This window comes from Mirounga angustirostris, unplaced genomic scaffold (assembly GCF_029215605.1).
Source record: "Mirounga angustirostris isolate CCGP_5_RB_7025 unplaced genomic scaffold, mMirAng1.0.hap1 SCAF_10, whole genome shotgun sequence".
Taxonomy (NCBI): domain Eukaryota; kingdom Metazoa; phylum Chordata; class Mammalia; order Carnivora; family Phocidae; genus Mirounga; species Mirounga angustirostris.
The window spans coordinates 35,414,724-35,431,764 of record NW_026991718.1 but is presented as its reverse complement, the minus strand read 5'-3'; the positions used below and the strand labels follow the sequence as shown (position 1 = coordinate 35,431,764).

The window sequence follows — 17,041 nt, the reverse complement described above, 5'->3', positions numbered from 1 at the left end:
AGCTTTCTTCATCATAACAAGGGAGATTTGATGGCTGTGGCAAAAATGCAGATGTATAAAAACAGAACCAGGCATCCTTTGGGCCTTAAGTCCCCCACACAAGGGCTCCCCTGTTCCAGGCTGCTCTGCCCCATGTGTCTATGGCAGGCTGAGAGGCACTGCCTGCCCACCAAGTTCATAGGATTTAGTGATTCCTCTCCTCCTCTGCATACTCATGTCCTTGAAGTCCCTCCCACCCATTCCTAAGTGAACCTATCCTCCCAGTGATGCTGTTGGGAGCCACGTTCACCTCCTCCCTTCCCTTCGTCCCACCTCCATCTACTACAGGATTCTCGCACCATTGCTCTTGGCCCTGGCCCTCCTGTTAGATTTTGGGAAACGGACCTGGTTATTAAAACCTCAAGTCCCAAACCTTGCTTCCAAAATTATCCTTACCCACATGAAGAGGACCTAGGAAGCCCTTAATTCCAGCATCTGGGTTCTGGGTAGACATGACAATAGAAATAGAATATGTTTCTCAATAGCAACTGTGAGCCTTTGAAGGGGACCCAGAACTACATACACATAGGATACAACCCCATTTTAAAAAGTAATCAACAGAAGAACAGTATGACGATTCCTCAAAAAACTAAAAATACAATTACCATATGATCCAGCAATTCCACTTCTGGGTATATACCCAAAAGAATTGAAAGCAAGGTTTCAAAGAGATTTTTAAATGCTCATGTATATAGCAGCATCGTTAACAATAGCCAAAGGCAGAAGCAACCCAAATGTCTACTGACAGATGAAAGGATTAGCAAAAAGTGATATATATATTCATTTATCTATATAGATATATAGATACACACATACACACACACATATGCAATGGAGTATTATTCAACCTTAAAAAGGAAGGAAATCTGACACACGCTACAACATGGATAAATCCTGAGGACATTATGCTAAGTGAAAGAAGCCAGACACAAAAAGATAAATACTGTATGATTCCACTTATATGAGGATCCTATAGTAGTCAAATTCAGAGACATTAAGTAGAATGGGGGTTACCAAGGGCTGGAGGCAGGGAGGGTGGGGAGTTACTGCTCAATGAGTATTGAGTTTCACTTCGGGAAGACGAAAAAGTTCTAGAGATGGATGTGGTGATAGTTGCACAAGAATGTGAATGTACTTAATATCACTGAACGGTATACTTTTTAACCTTTTTTAAGGGTTAAAATAACAAATTTTATGTTAGGTGTATTTTACCAAAAAAAAAAAAGTAATCAACAGAAAGACTGAAGCTTCAATTAATCTAAATAAACTAGCAGGATTTTTTTAAAGAAGAGACACAACCAGAAACCCACCCCCTTCATTTTCTTCCTTCTCTTTAAGGACAGAGGTGGGTGACAGGGCCAGGCAACAGGAGGGACAGAAGAGTCTCCACCAACCCAGTGAGGTGTTGGTAACCATACGGAAAGATGCCAGGTGCCTGCCCTGGCCAAGGGCGGGGCGAGAATGAATATTCTCCACAACACAGGCCCGACCCCATTTAAGCACAGGGGCAAAGGCACCATCCAGCCTTCCGTCAGGTCCACCCTGCTCTGCTTTCTTACCTGATTCCCTGATTGGAAAAGGCTGAGAGTTGGCAAAAGTCCCTCAGCCTCACCAAGTATTAAAAAGAAGATCGTAGGAAGGGAAAAATGAAGGGGGGGAAATCCGAGGGGAAGATGAACCGTGAGAGACTGTGGACTCTGAGAAACAAACCGAGGGTTCTAGAGGGGAGGAGGGTGGGGAGATGGGTTAGCCTGGTGATGGGTATTAAAGAGGGCACGTATTGAATGGAGCACTGGGTGTTATACACAAACAATGAATCATGGAACACTACATCAAAAAAAAAAAAACTTTAAAAAAAAAATAAAGAACGCTTTCTTCTCAAGCTCCATATAGACTCTGAGTTTCTGCACCAGTTAGAACTCTCCAGAGAGCCACAGAGTAACCTTCCCCATTGCGGGAACAAGCACATGTTTGTTCTCCAAACCAGAGCAAGGCCTTAGCTTTCTTAGGGAAGAGGCACCTTCAGCTCTCCTGCAGAAACAGGCAGCTACTTTTCTTGAGGAGAGGGACTCAGATATGAGGAAAGTTCCACCAAAAGGAAAAGAATGGAAAGGGCAAAATCTGCCCTCCACCCCCTCCACACGCACATCCCCACCAAGTATCCAGCCCACATGAGAGTCCAGGACCTGCTGTCCACACCAGGCTTCCCAGGGGCAGAGCGGTTGTACATCCTGTCAGTCCAGCAGCCTGGCCATGCTGACAAGGGAACAGGTGCTTCTGCAGGACGCCCCACCTGGCCGTGCGCAAGCATCACGCACACCTACGATCCGGGAAGTAATCTGAGCTGCTCTGGAGCAGCGTTCTTCCGAGAGTATCTAGAAACGTCTAGCATGAACACTTTTCTTCCCACACAATGCCAGTTCCGGGTGGTTCTCACCCAGTCCTGCCTTCTTCCTGCTCTACCCCACACGGGGCACCAACAGCTTTTCGAGGCCTCTCTGATTGCCCACTTTGTGGCTCAAGTCAGAGCTGAATGTAAACGAGTACATACAACCTGTTATAAGCATTTTTAGGAGGCAACCTTTGAGGTAACTACAGTTTGTTTGTGGAGAGCTGGCCAGATGTCCCAAGCTGACCGGCGGGTGGCACTTGGGGAGGCTGTGAGCTGTTTGTGTAAAGACAGGGGGGACATTGCTTGGTGCCCCTCCATGGAGACTGGATCTTTAACTAATTCAACATTGTAATACATTTTAATGAATATTAGTACAAGAAACCAACGTTCTTCATAAACATGGTGCACTCGGGGAAAAGGCAGAAATCATGAAGCAAGACAAAAAATGGAGCATTTAGCCATCCTCAGATGACTGTAAGACAAGAGGGGGGGCCCCATGGAGGGGCCAGGGGCTTCACTAACAAGCCTTCACCCAGCTTTCTGTTTGTCTGGCCTCCGCCTCTCACGCAGGACAGCCCAGATTTCTGTTCTTATCCTTAGATGGAATATATTCCCCAGAAATCACTTGTGTCCCTGCCCTACAGCAGTACATTTTTTGTTTTAAAAGAAATGTACTACCTACCACCACTTTTACGTAGAAACCCTATTCCTCCAAATAGCCAGTAATCTCCACCAGTCAAGCAACTAGAACAATTCTAATTGCTGTGAACTGATACCATGGGTAGAGCAGCCACCAAAATTAAGCTCAAAAAACCCACAGACTTAAGCAAACCAAAAGCTATAAACCAGTAAGGTTATCCCTTAAGAGAAAAAAAAAAAATTAACTTTACCTGTGGCTGTAGCGAATGGCTATCGTCAACCCAAGCTGTAATTAAAAAGAGGGGAAAATACATATTAAATAATATTAAGAGTATGCTGAGTTCACAAGAAAATTAACTTATTATGGTCCATTATTTTTTAAACATTTCCTAAAATCTCCTACTGCTTATGTTTCATAAATAACACCTTTTAATGACAGATCTTTAGTTTCAACATAGTTCTTAAAGGACAGCCATATTTTGAAAGGGTCTTAAAAAAAAAAAAAAAAGAAAGGGTCTTAGAGACACCTAAAATATTTCATGTGTTTCTCAAGTTAGATGGGTGTCTCTCATCTGGAAGACCTTCCATAACAGAGCTTTTTATTTTATTTTATTTTATTTTGCATTTTTTCTTTTTTTCTTTTTTCTTAAATTTTTTTAAATTTAATTTATTTTTTATTGGGGTATAATTAACAAATAAATTGTATATATTTAATGTATACAATGTGATGATTTGATATACATATACAGTGTGAAATTATTACCATACATTATCACATTAATTAACACATCCATCACGTCACATAGTTACCTTTTTTTTCTTTTTTCGGTGAGACCACTTAAGATCTACTCTCTTAGCAAATTTTAAGTATACAATACAGTATCGTTAACTATAGCCACCACACTGTGCATTAAATTTCCAGAGCTCATTCCTCTTACAACTCAAAGTTTATACCCTCTGACCAACACCTCCCCATTTCCCCCCACCCCCAGCCCCTGGCAACCAGCATTCTACTCTCTGTTTGTATGAGCAAAACAGGGCTCTTCCAGCTCTGAGACACAGCCGTGAAAGGACGGGATTCCGTGTGTGGCTGATTCTGAGGTTTGTCGGACCCGGGTCCTGGGAGGAGTTCTTTCCCTACCCCCCTGCCCCAGGAGAGCCGAGTCGAGACCAGGCCATGGGGGACTGACCACCTGAGCCAGTCTTGCCAGGAGGATCTGCACAATCTTCACACTGATTCCATAAGCTCAAGGTCAGCAAATTACGCCTCTGAGGACAGCAAAGAGACCGAGCCTGCCGTACATGGGTGACATCAAGAGAAAGTGTATACCATTGCTGGACACAGTGACAAGTGGAGGCCAAGGGGACACCGTGATTTCCTTTTTACTCTGTGGGGGTGTCATGGAAACCTCTCAAGCATAAGTGGGGGTCGAGTCATACGGCATGGACCTCAGCTAGTTCGTGCAAGGTCAGTAGCAAATTCCAGAAGAGTCAGGCCACACGAGTTCAACTGCTAACTATATGGGCATCAAGTTATTTAAACTCTCAGAGCCACAGTGTTTACAACTATATAATGGGCAAATAATTATTTTCTCATGTAAGCATTAAGCAATTTTTCTATTTTTGTGTTTATACCTGTGTGTGCATGCACACGTGTGTGCATACTGCCTATGGAACGGAAAAACTATAAATAGTAACTACCACTACTACCATTATATATGGGCAATACCTCATTTATGAAAATGTTTCCATTTCCCAAAAATTTTTTTAAAGATTTTATTTATTTACTTATTTTAAGAGAGAGAGACAGAGAGAGAGCGAGAGTTAGTGGGGGGGGGGGGGCGAGGAACAGAGGGAGAAGGAGAGAGAATCCCAAGTAGACTCCCCACTGAGCACAGAGTCCAACACAGGGCTTGATCCCATGACCCTGAGATCATGACCTGAGCAGAAATCAAGAGTTGGATGCTTATCTCACTGAGCCACCCAGGCAGCCCTTCATTTTCCAATTTAATTTTTAAGTTAGTTCTTGGAACTTAGGAAGTATTTCATCATGTAAAAATGATGATCAGCCTCAACCATGCCTATGAAAGTCTCATCAACCCACTTGTGGCTGAACTATGGCACTACTAGTTTAAGGAACTCACAGCAGTTAAAAATCCAAGCATCATCTGGGCCCAAGTCCTCCTAAGTTGAACCTTCACATCCCCAAACACATCACTGGCAGTTCCCCTGATGTCAGCCCCAGTGGTGGTGGGGGTGGGTGCAGTCTCCCTGGGCAGTGGGAGGGTGGAGGGGGTGACGAAGAGGCATGGGGAGGGAGAGTTAGGAGAAGTAAAATCATTGGGATGAATATAATGTTACATGTCAACTATATTTCAATTACACTTTTTTTTTAAAAGAAAGAAAGCCCAACACTTCGGTCCAGCTTAACACACTGCAGAATCCCCCAGCCACTGTTCGAACAGCTTAGCTCCAGAATAATTTGGCGGTGTGTTACCACCATGCATACCCCAAATGCAGAACCGATATCAGTGAGCCGGGACTCAGGGAAGATAGGCTTAATTTTACAAAAAGATTATCTAGAAGTGAAGGCATGAAATTCATAACATCAAGGTGATTTCATATCACACTCACCTGAATATATTCAATTATCTGTCAGCTGAACCAGGAGTACATCTTTTTGAGATTTAAGCAAATGGAAAAGGAAGATGCCTCAGGGACAATCAAGAATTTAAAGAACAAGGAGGAAATTATTTAGGGAAGGAAATAAAAACAGAAACTGCAGCCAAAAGGTCAGGATGAGCAATTTACGAGTTCACGTGCCACGTAACTTTACATTTCCTGGAGTTAAAAAGTTCTGGCTTCCAGTGAGGCTAATTATAAGATAATTTTACCAACCGAATATTTTGATAAGCTTTAGAATACTGCTTAATTGGTGGCTTTTCCACAGTTGAAAGATACGCCTTTGCTAGAGTAGGGAGAGAAAATGGGCGTGGGAGGGACAAAAATAAGAAAAAAGCAGAGGAAGTTTTTCGGTGGTAGCTGTGCCGGTTGAAAGAGGTGGGGTGATAAATCCTTCACAGAGATGGATTTCAGTTAAGCACTTGTATTTGCCTTTTCCTGGCTTCTGAATCCAATATGTTTTATTGTCATTTTAAAAAGGCTATCTTTGTGAAGGAAGAAAGTGCGAATCAGGGAATCCACAGGCCCGCCACAGCATCCCACGGGCCTCTGTGTGAACAGGCCAGGTAACGACATGCCAGGGAACAAGATGATCCAAACCCATGCAAAGGGCCCGGAGCTACATGGGAACAGACTCATGTGGTGGATGGGAACAGGGCACTGTGCACTCATTCTGGAAACAGAGCTTAAACTCCACACGGAATGCACTGGATCTAATTAGGCAGCCCTGACAAGATGCTGGAACGTAGAAAAGGGCTCGTGGGCCTTGCTTTGAAGGCCCAGGTTGGAACATGAGCAAGGAGACTCTTTATGTCTCTTCCTCCTCTTCCTGCATACTCTCCAACCCCAGAGAAGCCAGGGAAGGTAGAAAACTCTCTGAGGCTTCTGTACCATAGCAGATATAAGACAACGGCAACTGTGTCATCTGCTAAGAGATGGGCCAGAGATAATCTTCTGCTCTGGCATTAGGAACCTAGCTAGTCAGGCCTCTCTGAGCCCTCGCCCTTGCTAAGAAGCATCAGCAACTCGGACATGCTTTAAACAAGTCTCACTCCTGCCTGTGTCTGCACAGACATGCATGCAACCATGCACCTGCACACACTTCATAACCAATTTACACATGCACGTGCACACAGATGTATACATATGTGCGCACTGAGACGCAACTTACCCACGTGTGCACACATACTTTTGCATGCATGCATATCCACACTCACACATATGCATGCACATGTACACCCTTCGTGTGTGCACATGCCCCAACAAGCATGTGTTCATATATGCACACACGCATGCACATGCTCACACAGTACTCAGATGCAGACATCTGCGTGCACCAGCACATAGGCACATACACACATTCATACAGACATGCACACATGCACTGACCCACATGCACAGAGATGCTTTGGCATTCAGAGAGGCCCACAGAGCCCCCTGAGACAAAGGGAGGCCTCAGACAATTGACCCTTTTGTTGCTGGTCTCAGCAGGAACCCAGAGGAGAGAGAGGAGGGAGGCCTAGGGGTTGGCCCCCTGACCCCAGCCCTGCCAGGGCTGAGGCCCGGGGACACGGAGGTCAGCTGGAGTTTTGGGCTGCTGCCCTCCCTGGAGAACAACCCCCCAGGACATACTGTAAGTAGTGCCAGAATGCACTTCACAAACCCCCACTCAGAGTCCTTCTTTTCAGATTTACACAATTTGTTAATAACAAAATTAAATCACATTTTAATGGCAAGGAAAGAGTAATTTAACATTTTTCAAAATCTCCACCAGCTACAAAAACCTTTTTCCTGCTGCTTCGGCCTAAAGATGCTCCTTTTCTGGAACAGCTGACTGAGGCAGCTGTTTTGTATCAAGTCTGAGGGTTTTTCGTATGACCCAGGGAGCTCAGACAACAGGCAGACCTTGCTGCATTAAAGAGTAATCTGAGAATAATTTGCCATAAAACCCCCCAAAGTGCACCAGCTGTAGCCGGATACGCCTTATAAAGCACCACGTAGACTGCATGGATCTTGTAAAATAATCATAATAATTTTAGAAAACACATTTTTAAAACACCTTAAAAAAAATTTTTTTTAAGGAAAGAAATGGGTGACACTGTCTTAGGGCACTTCCCTTACATGGGTTCCCTTCCCTGTCCACAGGCTGCCACTAAGCGTCTCTTCCTAACGCCCACTTGACCAAGGGTGCCTGCGTTGTTGGGAACCAGCCCCTCCTTAAAGGTCCACTGTGCTGCGTGTTTATGATGTGCTGTCACACTCACGAGGCAGCCGGGGGCAGGTGAGGAGGAAGAGTCCATTAAATGCCAGCCCCAAAGTGGCCCAGTTGGTGAGTGGTGGTGCTCCAAGTCTGGATCCAGAACCTTCTAGACTGGGGTGATATGCTGGCAGGGGCTACGACCAAGAGCCATGTCCTTTCACAGGGTCAGCTACCAACCAGCCACAGCTCTGATGCTAGCACTCCCTTTTCCTCTGGAAAATCTGGAAACCAAGGGCTTTAGTATGAAAACTCCCATGTTTTAAACGGATTTGAGTATTTTTCAAATAATGTGAGCCAACCAAAATATATCAGTGGAATTTGGCAGGGGGCCCCCAGTCTGCAGCCTCACTTTACACCTTTCCATACTGCCAAGCCTCTCCTTGCGTTCTCCAATCTTCAAATCTGAATTAGTTTGTGACAAATCTAGAAAAAGCTTTCATGTTATTCATGAGTCTTCTTTCCCTTTCCTATAATTATGTGAAGTTTTTTCTTTAGTTTGCTTCTTTTTAAGTTTCATGGGTCCAAAAGGTCCATCACAAAATGAACTCAAAAAGAAAAGTTTGTTGTTTCTTTTCCTCCTTCAGTTTTCAACTATTCCTTCCCCTTTTATGGGAAATGTGGAAAAGGAGCCTGAAGGGGAGAAGAAGAGGCATGGTGTGGACAGAATCCCACACAAACAGAGCCATGGTGTGCTGACACCAGGAAGCCCGCACAGGGAGAAAGTAATCCACCAAATGGTTCCTTAACCCCTTCCCTGGCTATCTTTCCAGACTGTTCTCTCCTGATGATAACCAGGACCCCCTTGTTCCCCACACAAGCACCCTCCAGGACTGCTCTTTCCACAGGCATCACCCTGGATCCTCCTGGCCTCCCATGCCTGACTCTAAAACCCCTGCCACAATTCGCTAGTCCTTAGCCTTGGCATCTATCTAGGGCTTTCTTAGGCACTTGCTACTTCCTCTGAAAAATAAACTGTGCTGAACAGATGCTTATGGTCAGTAGCAATGAGCTTTGTGGTCAAGTTCCCTGATTTTTCTTGCCTTTTCCTCATTGTAAAATGGGGTTGTTTTGGACGGATTAACTTAGACCTCAGAGATGAGGACCAGCAAGGATCCTCGTCTCCCAGAAACTTGTGAGAAATGCAAATTCTTCAGTCCCAATTCTACTGAATCAGAAACTCTGGGGTGTTTTAGCCATTCCTCCAGGGGTAGGTTTAGAAGCACTGAATGAGATGATATATGGAAAGAACATAGCAATATGCTTGGCATAGATGACTCTTATTACCTGCTGTGATGGTGATGATGATGTTATAGCACATAGTAAAGCTAATTTCACTTTACATGCTCTTAATGTCCTTTCAGTGTCCTACACTCAGCTTCAGGGATTGTCATCACTGTGAGTTCAGGCAGGCTCATGCATAGGCCTGAGGTTATGTTTTGGGAAATGAGACCTCCTGATGCTCCTGGGTGATCACCCACTCACCAGGGAGGGGTGTGTGCACCCTGCTGAGACCCACTGTTTGCTGCCGACCTGTAAGGACATGGCCAGCTTCCTGGAGACCAAGGGTGAGCCTCAACAGGCTGCAGCCCTCCCCTCGCTTTTGCCATTCCTCTCGAAAGAGGGAGAGAACAGCAAGAAAGGCAGGAGGAAGAAAAACAGCAACATATTTTTCATTACTGAGTTTATTTTGTGATGTTATCCTTCCTTGGTCCCTTAAAATTAAAAAAAAAAACACCTCAAAAAAATCAAGAAAAAGACATACTAACGTTTAGGGAAAAAAAGGGATATGCATAATGTGTAGGATCTTTTCAGATTTGTCAGAAACCTAGCAATTCAGATCTGAAACTTTCAAAACCTGATGTAAAAGATAAGTTGCTAAATCAATGGAAATTAACATTGAACGAACATTGAAATGTAGGCAGCGGTTGTTTAACCAAACTAAGAAAACAGGTTGTTTTTAAGACTCTTAGGCCCCAAGTGACTAAAAAGGTAAGACCAATGATGGTGCTGTTCCTCACTGCTGTCCCCAAGAACCTGAGCCAGACACTATCTTTTTGGACCAAACATCTTGCTTAAAAAACAAGTAGATGGGTTTTCACAAGGACTTGCGTTGGCCCCCAATTTACCCGAAATGAAAACATTTGTTAACCTTGAGTTGCTGTCCCACAGTTATAGAACCGCGGACCCATTCTGCTAGGCATTTTCCAGGGACTGAGCCCCGTGAGCTGTGGGGCTCTGGCAGGTGGAGGAGTCCCCTTCTCTCTACCCTCAGTGCCCTCCTCTGCAGAGGTGATAGTAACTGTAGCCCCCAGGAGACACAGGGGAGGAAGCTCTCAGGGCCTGACAATGGTAAGGGCTTCAGGAGGCTGGCTGTTGTCTTTGTCATTGTAATTAGTGGCCATGTCTATGTCACTGCATTGTGAGTGTGCAGCAGGGCCTCGTTCATCTTTGTGTGCCTGGTACCCAGAGCTGGACAAACAGGGCTGCCAAATAGCTTCATGAACTACTGAATTCACTCCAGGTAGTTCTTCTGATGCTTACAGTTTGCTCATGAACGCATTTTTTTAGGTTTTGGGTTTCAAACAAAATAATTGTGGATTTGGGTTTCTTTGCTTCTCTTGATAGGAACGGTTGGGTATTCGATAACATCATAAACCACACCCTCTTGTCCTAGAAAACCTAACTTCAGTGTGAAAGAAATCAGCATGACAATGGACTTGGATTCTGGGTGCAGCCTATATCACTTTCAGTGGCAAATACTTGGAACGTTCAGTGGCAAATACTATTTAAGTGAAAACTTGATTACTAAGTCAAAGAGTCAGCCAGGAGAGGAGGAGGAGGCTGAAGAAAAGAAAAGGAAATGTACAAAAGGGAAAAAATAGGTGATGCCCTCAAATGCAGACAATAACAAAAACATTTGAGGGCATTTCTAAGGTGGATTTGGGGCTGTTAAATACAAGAAAATGAAAGGCTGTTCATAGCCTGTCACAGCAGCTTAGAGACCCGACCACAGCTTGCAGACCCACTCTGACCCCCAACCCCCCCCCCCCCCCCCCCCGCCGCCAAGCCCCCATCAGGGTCAACAGTAAAACTCCCAGGAAAGGATATCTCTTTTTAATGTAAAATACAAAAATAGTTTTAAGAAGCTTGTTTCAAAGAAAGAAAAACACTTTCCTCCTTCCAGTTTTTACTACTTTCTCCTCTAATCTTTACCAAAAAAAAAAAAAAAAAAATTACACAAAACACATAAACAGACAAACAAAAATTCCTCTGCCCAGGCTTACAGGATATGGGCTAAAACAAGGCATTCCACGAAATATGTCAGCAGCTATTAAAAACAGTATGGTAGGTGCATTATTGAAGAAACAATATATTTTTAAATTAAACTTTTTAGTATGAGATAACTGTAGAGTCATATACAAGTATTAGAAATTATATAAAGAAATAGTATAGGGGAGCCTGGGTGGCTCAGTTGTTAAGCGTCTGCCTTTGGCTCAGGTCATGATCCCAGGGTCCTGGGATCAAGCCCCGCGTCGGGCTCCCTGCTCAGCAGGGAGTCTGCTTCTCCCTCTCCCATTCCCCCTGCTTGTGTTCCCTCTCTTGCTGTGTCTCCCTCTGTCAAATAAATAAATAAAATCTTAAAAAAAAAATAAAGAAATAGTATAGAGAGTTCCCGTGTATCCTTTGCCCAGTTTTCTCCAATGGTAACATCTCACATAACTATGCTACAATATCACAATGCGTATATTGACATCAATACAGTCCAGTTACAGAACATTTCTGTCACCATAAGGCTCTCTTGTATTGCCCTTATAAATGCACCCACTTCACTCCCACAATCACTCACTGTTTAGCCCCTGGCAATCATCAATCTGTTCTCCATTCCTGTAATTTTTCATTTCAAGAATGGAAATCATACAGTATGTAACCCTTTGGGAGTAGATCTTTTCATTCAGCATAATTCTGTGAAGATTCATCCAAGTGGTTACATGCACCAATAGCTCACTCCTTTTGATTGCTAAGTAGTATTCCATGGCATGGATATACCATAGTCTATGAATCTGTTGAAGGACATATGGGTTATTTGCATTTCGGGGCTATTATAAATAAAGCTGCTACAGACACTTGTGTGCAGGAATTTGCATGAATATAAGTTTTGATTTCTGTAAGATAAATGCCATATAATTTCTATATATGTTTTGTTAGATTTACTCCTAAGCATTTCTTTTTTTAAAGCAATTGTAAATGGTATTGTTTTTTTCAGTGTTCACATATTTATTGTTAATATATAGAAATGCAACCGATCTTTGAATGTTTATCTTGTATGTTGCAGGATATTAGGATATTGTATGTTGATATTAGATGATTATTTATATAATTATAAGGAAAGAAGTCTGGAAGACTACCAAATTATTGCGTGGGAAGTGGTAGGGTAGAAAAGGACCTTCACTCTTTTATACTCTTGTTTAGTGTGTAATTTGAATGTTTTAATATAAGATGGTAGTGAATGGTGAGTTTCAAAAAATATCTAAAAAAGAAAAAAACGGGGAAAAATCACATTGCAAAATGCTATGAACCACATACATTTTTGCATACCCGAATGCCATTTTTATCTTAAGATGCTGTCTTTGTCAGTCTAAAACATGAATGCCTTGACCGGGAGATATTATGAAACTCTGTTCCATCTCCACTCATATTCACACTGGAGAAAAAGGACAAAAATTCAAAACAAAAACTCAAAAAATGAGGTAAAAGAGGGGTGCCTGGGTGGCTCATTCTGTTAAGCATCCAACTCCTGATTTTGGCTCAAGTCATGATCTCAGGGTTGTGAGATTGAGCCCTGCATCAGGATCCACACTGGGCATGGAGTCTGCCTGAGATTTTCTCTCTGCCCTTCTCCCTCTCCCCCTCTCGAAAGAAAGAAGGAAGGAAAGAAGGAAGGAAGGAAGGAAGGAAGGAAGGAAGGAAGGAAGGAAGGAAGGAAGGAAGGAAGAAGGAAGGAAAGAAGAAAGAAAGAAAGAAAGAAAGAAAGAAAGAAAGAAAGAAAGAAAGAAAGAAAGAAAGAAAGAAAGAAAGAAAAAGGGAAGGGAAGGGAAGAAGGAAGGAAGGAAGCAAGGAAGCAAGGAAGGAAAAGAACAAGGTTATAATCTCTTGGAAATAAGCCCATCACCCCCACCCCAAACAAATTCTCATAAAGGTTCCATGTCATGATTTGAATTTTTAAGTCAGTTTAATCTAAAAGTGGTAACTTCAGAGAAGTGAATTTGTCTAAAATGATGGATGTGAGAAAAGCAGTGACTAATGTGCCTGCACACACACACCTAGCAGAATGGGATAAAGACATCTTTCTTCTTCTTCCCCTGCCTCAGACCAGGTTCACGGAAGGACACAACCAGACAAAGAGAGCCCTGCTGAAGTGTGATCATGTGGTCATAGAGAAGAAATGGAGCAGAAGACACAAGAGCAAAACACCTTCACTAGTTTATAGACATTGCTATAACCCATCATTGCCTCATCAGGAAACAGAAGAAACATTCTGAGTTTTCTCAGTATGTCCAGGACAAGTCTCTAGGGTGTCCTCTCTTCCTCTGAAGAGAAAGAACGAACTTCCCTCCTTGGGAAGTCCAAGTGACACAGCTAAGGGGAGACCAGCACATCCCATGGCTATCAGTGAAGTGTGAGACCAGTGCTAACTGTCACCTTGACCCAACAAAGACCCAAAAACACAAACCCAGCACTTGAAGTGGGTGCTACATAGACTGTATTGCACTGGCACTCCATATTGGGATGGAGGTGGAGTGTGAAGAGCTTAGTAAGTAAAAAACTCTGACGGACATAAAAGGGAAAGTCACTAAATAATATAACAAATATCAAACATATGGAAAAATATTCAACCTCATCAGGAACCCCCAAAACGGAAATTTAAACAGTGAGACAAGTTGGTGATTACCCATGGTAAGGTCTCCCCAAAGACCCTACCTGAATTCCAACCACAGCTCCAGCATTTCTGAACCATATGATCTTGGGTAAATGACTCAATCTCTCCATGCCTCAGTTTCCTTGCTCTAACCAGAGGATATCAATTTTACTCCCTCCCAGCCTTATTGAGAAGGCTGTATCAGAAGATGCACTCAAAGCACTCCACAGTGTTAGCACAAAATGAGCATTCAGTATCTATTAGTCATTGTTGATAGTTACAGGAATTAGATCGAGAAAAAAACAGTCTGGTAATAACAAATGCCAGAGTGGAAGGAGCACATTCACACCTGTTGGCATAGCCCATTTGGAAAACAACTTGACAAAATGTATCAAGGAGTCATTACACTATTAATACCTTCAGATTGTCCCTAAGGAAATAATAGAAAAGAGAAAATCCAAGGATGAACACTATAGTCCTATATACAAAAGTAAAAAAAAATTGAAATAATGTAAATATTATTAATAATTACAAGAATAATTAAGTCAATACAACACTTAAACTCAATATTTTGCTGCTACTAAAACTTACAGTTAAGAAAAACACATAGCAACAAGGGACACAAGCTCAGGATGTAATACAAAAAAGGCAGAACATAAGCAATAAGCATTTCAACACTGAGGTTACAACCACATAAAAAAGTAAAACATGTGACTCCCTCTCATCTTCAATTCACTCACCCAACCACACTTTGGCCCCAGTCAATATCTCCAGATGGAAAAAAAAAACAAAACAAAACTCTCCAGATGAGTTGCTCTAAGCCCTGCCCCCTCCCATTAGCCCCATTGCCACCTCCTTGAGAATGTTACTTTTCCTCACAGGAAATACAGCAAGAGTTTTTCATGGGGTTGCCTTTCTTCGGATGAAAAATCAGAGCTGATCACACCACTGTATGTGGAAGACCCATGTGGGACTCCCAGTGGCCATGTGATAAAGCCAAGACCCGAAGGTTACCTCACCTGCCCCTTTGCCCCCTTTTCAACCATTCCCTCTCTTTCATTCCTACCCAGGATATCAAATCATGCTAGACTCTCAAACACAGTGTACTGTTTCACTTCCTTTCAAACCCCTCCCATCTCCCTCAATACTCTTCTCTCCTCATTCACCTTTGAAAACTCCCATTCATCTTACATATTCCCTCAGATATCATGACGCCTACGTGGCTTCTATGCTCCACTCTGGCTTTTATCAGTTCCTCATCTGGCTACTTCTACATGGCACATGCAAGTGCTACTGTCTGTATACAGATCTCCCCATCATCCTGCAAGCTCTTGGAGAGTGGGTATTTATCTTCCATCCCATGCCTACTCCAGTACCAGATGCACAGCAGGAGCTCAAGGAGTTACAAAACCCAAGTATGGGTTTTGTATTTGTTTCCTTTCTTTTCTTTAATGTGTTTATGCAGCTGTCTGTGTTTCTAACTCACATCAAGTCTGTATTTTCCCCCCTGACTTGGACAGTCAACAGAACTGCCAATCCAGTGGCCTCCATGTTCTGCTACAGCCACACAGCAGCCAAGAACATTCTGCATCTTCACCGTGGTGAGGGAGACATGTCTGTATACGGCACTCAACTGGGTTATTTTTCTGAGAACCTAAGTAAAGATTAGAGGATGAACTGTACACCAAAGATCCTAATTGCTATTTTTAAAAAGTCAAGAGAGAAAAAAGCAAAACAACATCCCCAAAACTCAGAGGACTATTTGGATGTCTTCAAACTTTAATCTGACATGTTTGTAACACCAGCATGACCATTGCATTGTTTTGGTTCAATGGCCACCAATGACAAAGTTGTATTATGTTTCTCTATGTGTGGAAACTGCCCATTTAATGCATGTGAAATACAGGGTTCCAAACCCATCATCAATGTTTATAAAAAGCCCATTGTGTACAAGACACTGAGGAGGGCATAAAGAGGTACATGGCATTGTCCCTGAGCTCAGTAGCACAACATAAACCAAGAAAATAGCTACACTACCCACTGTGTGAAGTGCCAGACTCCAGGAGTTCATAGGGGGGTGAGCTTGCTGTGAGAGAGATTGATCAAGAAACTTTTACAAAGGAGTTGGGACTTGAGCTGGGTCTCAAGGGGTTGGCAGGATTCGGATAGCTATGGAGAACAGGGGAGGGCATCATGGGGGGACCTCAGCATCAGCAATAGCTTAGCAGTAAGGAATTTGAGTCAGACAGGAAGTTTGGGCAATACTACTACACCTCTGGGTGGCATCCGCTGAGCACTTTCCACAAGTCAAATATGCGGCCAAGTGCTACAGAAAGCTAAGCCTATCAACAACTCTGAGAAGAAAGCATGACTGCTCCCATTTTTGGATGGGGAGAGGAAGATTCAGAGAGTATGTTCTTTGCCTAAGGTCACACAGCTACAAGGTGATTGAATGCCTGGGGATATTTGGGACTGGAGTATGGGGGGTCTTGCGTACAATGCTAGACATTGAGAACGTGATCCTGGAGACAATCAAGAGATGCTGAACGAGGTAGGGACAGACTCTGTGATGCTTCTAAAAGATTCATCTTGGCCTTTGCCTAAGAGGAATTGGGAAGAGAAAGAGTCAAAGAGAGAAAACTTGCTTTAATGTGCAATATTTTTTCCAAAGACGCGTTTTATCCTTTGTTAATAAATAACCGATTCAGAAATGGTAAATTAACTAAAACACCCAGTTTTGTGGGGATGGGCTAGGGCTGTCACTGTCCTTTTCCATCAGACTTCCCTAACTCCTCTCAGCTGAGTGCTGTAGAACAATCTCTAAGACTTCTGGAATACTTGGTATTCCTCATTATCTCTCCTCTCCTCCCCATCTTCCTGACACTGGATATGGCCAGAAATATGACCTGGGCTTCAGTCAACCATAGAAGAAAACAGAAATCATGCTGCTACCAAGGAAATGAAGTTTTTCAAGATTCCAAGAAAAACCTTAGCTGAGGGCCCAAGACATTTCTCCACCGGGACCTCAGAGCAATGTACAGGAGTACAAGGACATTTGATGCAGTATTGTCTCTAAAAGCGAAACTTTGGAAACAACATAAATACCCACCAG

At 43.1% G+C, this 17,041-nt stretch overlaps 1 protein-coding gene across 1 annotated transcript in view; it reads right to left on the bottom strand.

The window, feature by feature from the left end:
* Positions 1 to 17,041, bottom strand: part of ACOXL (acyl-CoA oxidase like) — a 349,740-nt gene that overhangs the window by 239,569 nt on the left and 93,130 nt on the right. Inside the window, exon 10 of the mRNA XM_064572203.1 lies at positions 3,322 to 3,356. Coding sequence (XP_064428273.1) covers positions 3,322 to 3,356 — 35 coding nt within the window. The remainder of the gene's footprint in view (positions 1 to 3,321; positions 3,357 to 17,041) is intronic.